General features: G+C 42.3%; 1 protein-coding gene across 1 annotated transcript in view; it reads right to left on the reverse strand.

Moving 5' to 3' along the window:
- Positions 1–2,172, reverse strand: part of USH2A (usherin) — a gene marked incomplete at its 3' end in the record, with an annotated part of 612,524 nt that overhangs the window by 363,695 nt on the left and 246,657 nt on the right. The window contains 1 exon segment of the mRNA XM_011366141.1: positions 339–517. Within this exon segment, the coding sequence (XP_011364443.1) occupies positions 339–517 (179 nt within the window).

Here is a 2,172-nt window from a genome sequence, read left to right on the forward strand (position 1 = left end):
AGGGAGGTAGAGAGGGGGAGGATAAATAGAGACATAATTTCACTCTCAAGGAAAACTCAAATAAATCTATCCGAATGTATCTGAACGCTTCCATCTTCACTGCAAGGCAGGCCGTGGCTGCTAGTCAGTCGGATTCTCGGGCAGACCACGTGCTGTCTTTTCAGCCGTGGCCAGGTCTCGCCACTTTTGTTTTATCCTCTTCGTCGGTACAGTGAGGATGCTCGGAGTGCCTCCCTCCAAGTTTCCAGTGACGATTCAATGTTTTCGAAAATAAGCACTTACCTCACTCAGCACCTGGCACCCAGGTACCAAACTCAAAACTCTCAACGTTCATTTACCTGAGGATCGAAAAGAAAGTAAGGACGTCCGTTCTTCAGCTGAAGCGCAAAGTACTCCTCCTGACTGCCCGGCGACGCCGCGAAGACCATCAAACCTTCGGGCGCCCTTGTCCGGAAGGTGGCCTTAATGCCTGGCGGGGCAAGTGCAGTCAGCAAGTCAGTGTGGGGTGGTGCTGATTCTTTCGTTTAAACGTACGTTTACTTTCATTATTATTTATGATGCAATGAGTACAGTCAGGGCATCATACACAGCATCACACTGGGATGGCCCCAGCCATTTGGTTTTAAATATATCCCATTATGAATGCCAACCCGTACTCGGAAACTCACGTGCTCCCACTAATCAATATAGAATGAACTTTAAATATATGCAAAACTTATCAACATAAAAAGACGTGGTGTCACCCCAAAAGTGGATACTCACACTATCAATGTGAAAACGTTATCAGAGTCATAAAAATAATTTTAAAAAAATTTTTAAACAGGGGACGTTGTTTAAATATTTATGAAGTTTAAAGAATCAGTCCAGGAACAGAAGGTAAAATCTGGAAAGGCCTGACATAAAGTGGCCGTAGACCTAGTTTTCTGAAACGCAGCTCTGTAACCGAAAGATCATCGACCAGCGCTGCCCTAGACATGCAACGCTCCTGGTTTAAAGAAATTTCTCCAGCTCAGGAAGCAGGGGCAGTTCGCGATGGTCACACAGATAGATGTCTTCCCACCGTCAGCACTCGGCACCACCTCCACCACCCAGTAGTATACCCGTTCGACCCGTAAGCTCCTCCTGGGTGTGAGACGTCACACTTCACAGATCAAAACGGTCGAAGAAGTTTAAAAGGCACAGTCTTTGTTCTCAAAGCATCTTCGGTTTAGCTGGAAAGATCAGATGTGTGTCTTCACAGACAATTCATTTGGTGATAATCGAGAGCTCAAGAACACACACGAGAATGAAATAACAGTTCAAGAGCACAATATTCACTAACAGATGAAGACTGGTTTGAGTAGTAATACAGTCAACCGGAATAAGAGAGTTTACAAGAGAGAAAGCTCCTTTCGGGCTGGGCTGGTAATCAAGGTCCCTCCAGAGGCGGGGGGCTTAACCTGGGTTCAGTTGTCTGCAACAACCCAATTCACCTTTCCACCCCAGTCCAGGTTTCAAATCCTGCTAGGAACCATGTAACATAAGTATAGCCTAAACTAAGTTACTTACCCCTGATATAAACCATGTTGTTGGACTTACATTCTATAGGAAATTCCAATAGAGAAAACAAAGATAGGACTCTTAAGTTTAAGAAAAGTATCAGCTATAAAAGATGCTTCATTAGACTAGTATAACAAATTGGTCGAAGATTTATAAACAACTGCTGAAAACAACACAAATTAAATATGTTAATGCAATAGTCAAGGCATATTTTGTCAGGAAATTAACTGGGGTATGGAGAATGGAGTCTTGATGCATAAACTAAAATTAAAATAACACTCTTCACATGAAATCAATGTGTTCTGTTACGGAGATATTGTCTTGTCCTTGCTCTCAGAAAGCAAGCAAAGCCCCTTGGTTTCATGATCAAACATCCCTTCTGCTTCTTTCCCACCCAAACCATTGCGTGCAGATGTATTTCTAGCCATCTAGATGGTGCATCAGGGAATGTAAAAGTCTTCATATAGAAGCAACTCTAGCTATAGAGCTTAATTTGAAATATGCAAATAAGCTCTAAATTCGAAAAGGTTTTTCTTTTTACTTGACTGCTATTAGGTGGTGCTAAAAATTTCTCCATTTGTAAAATATTTATGGCTAGCCAGCCCCATAAATACATGAATAACAAAATCTTCA

The sequence above is a fragment of the Pteropus vampyrus genome, unplaced genomic scaffold (assembly GCF_000151845.1).
Source record: "Pteropus vampyrus isolate Shadow unplaced genomic scaffold, Pvam_2.0 Scaffold121, whole genome shotgun sequence".
Taxonomy (NCBI): domain Eukaryota; kingdom Metazoa; phylum Chordata; class Mammalia; order Chiroptera; family Pteropodidae; genus Pteropus; species Pteropus vampyrus.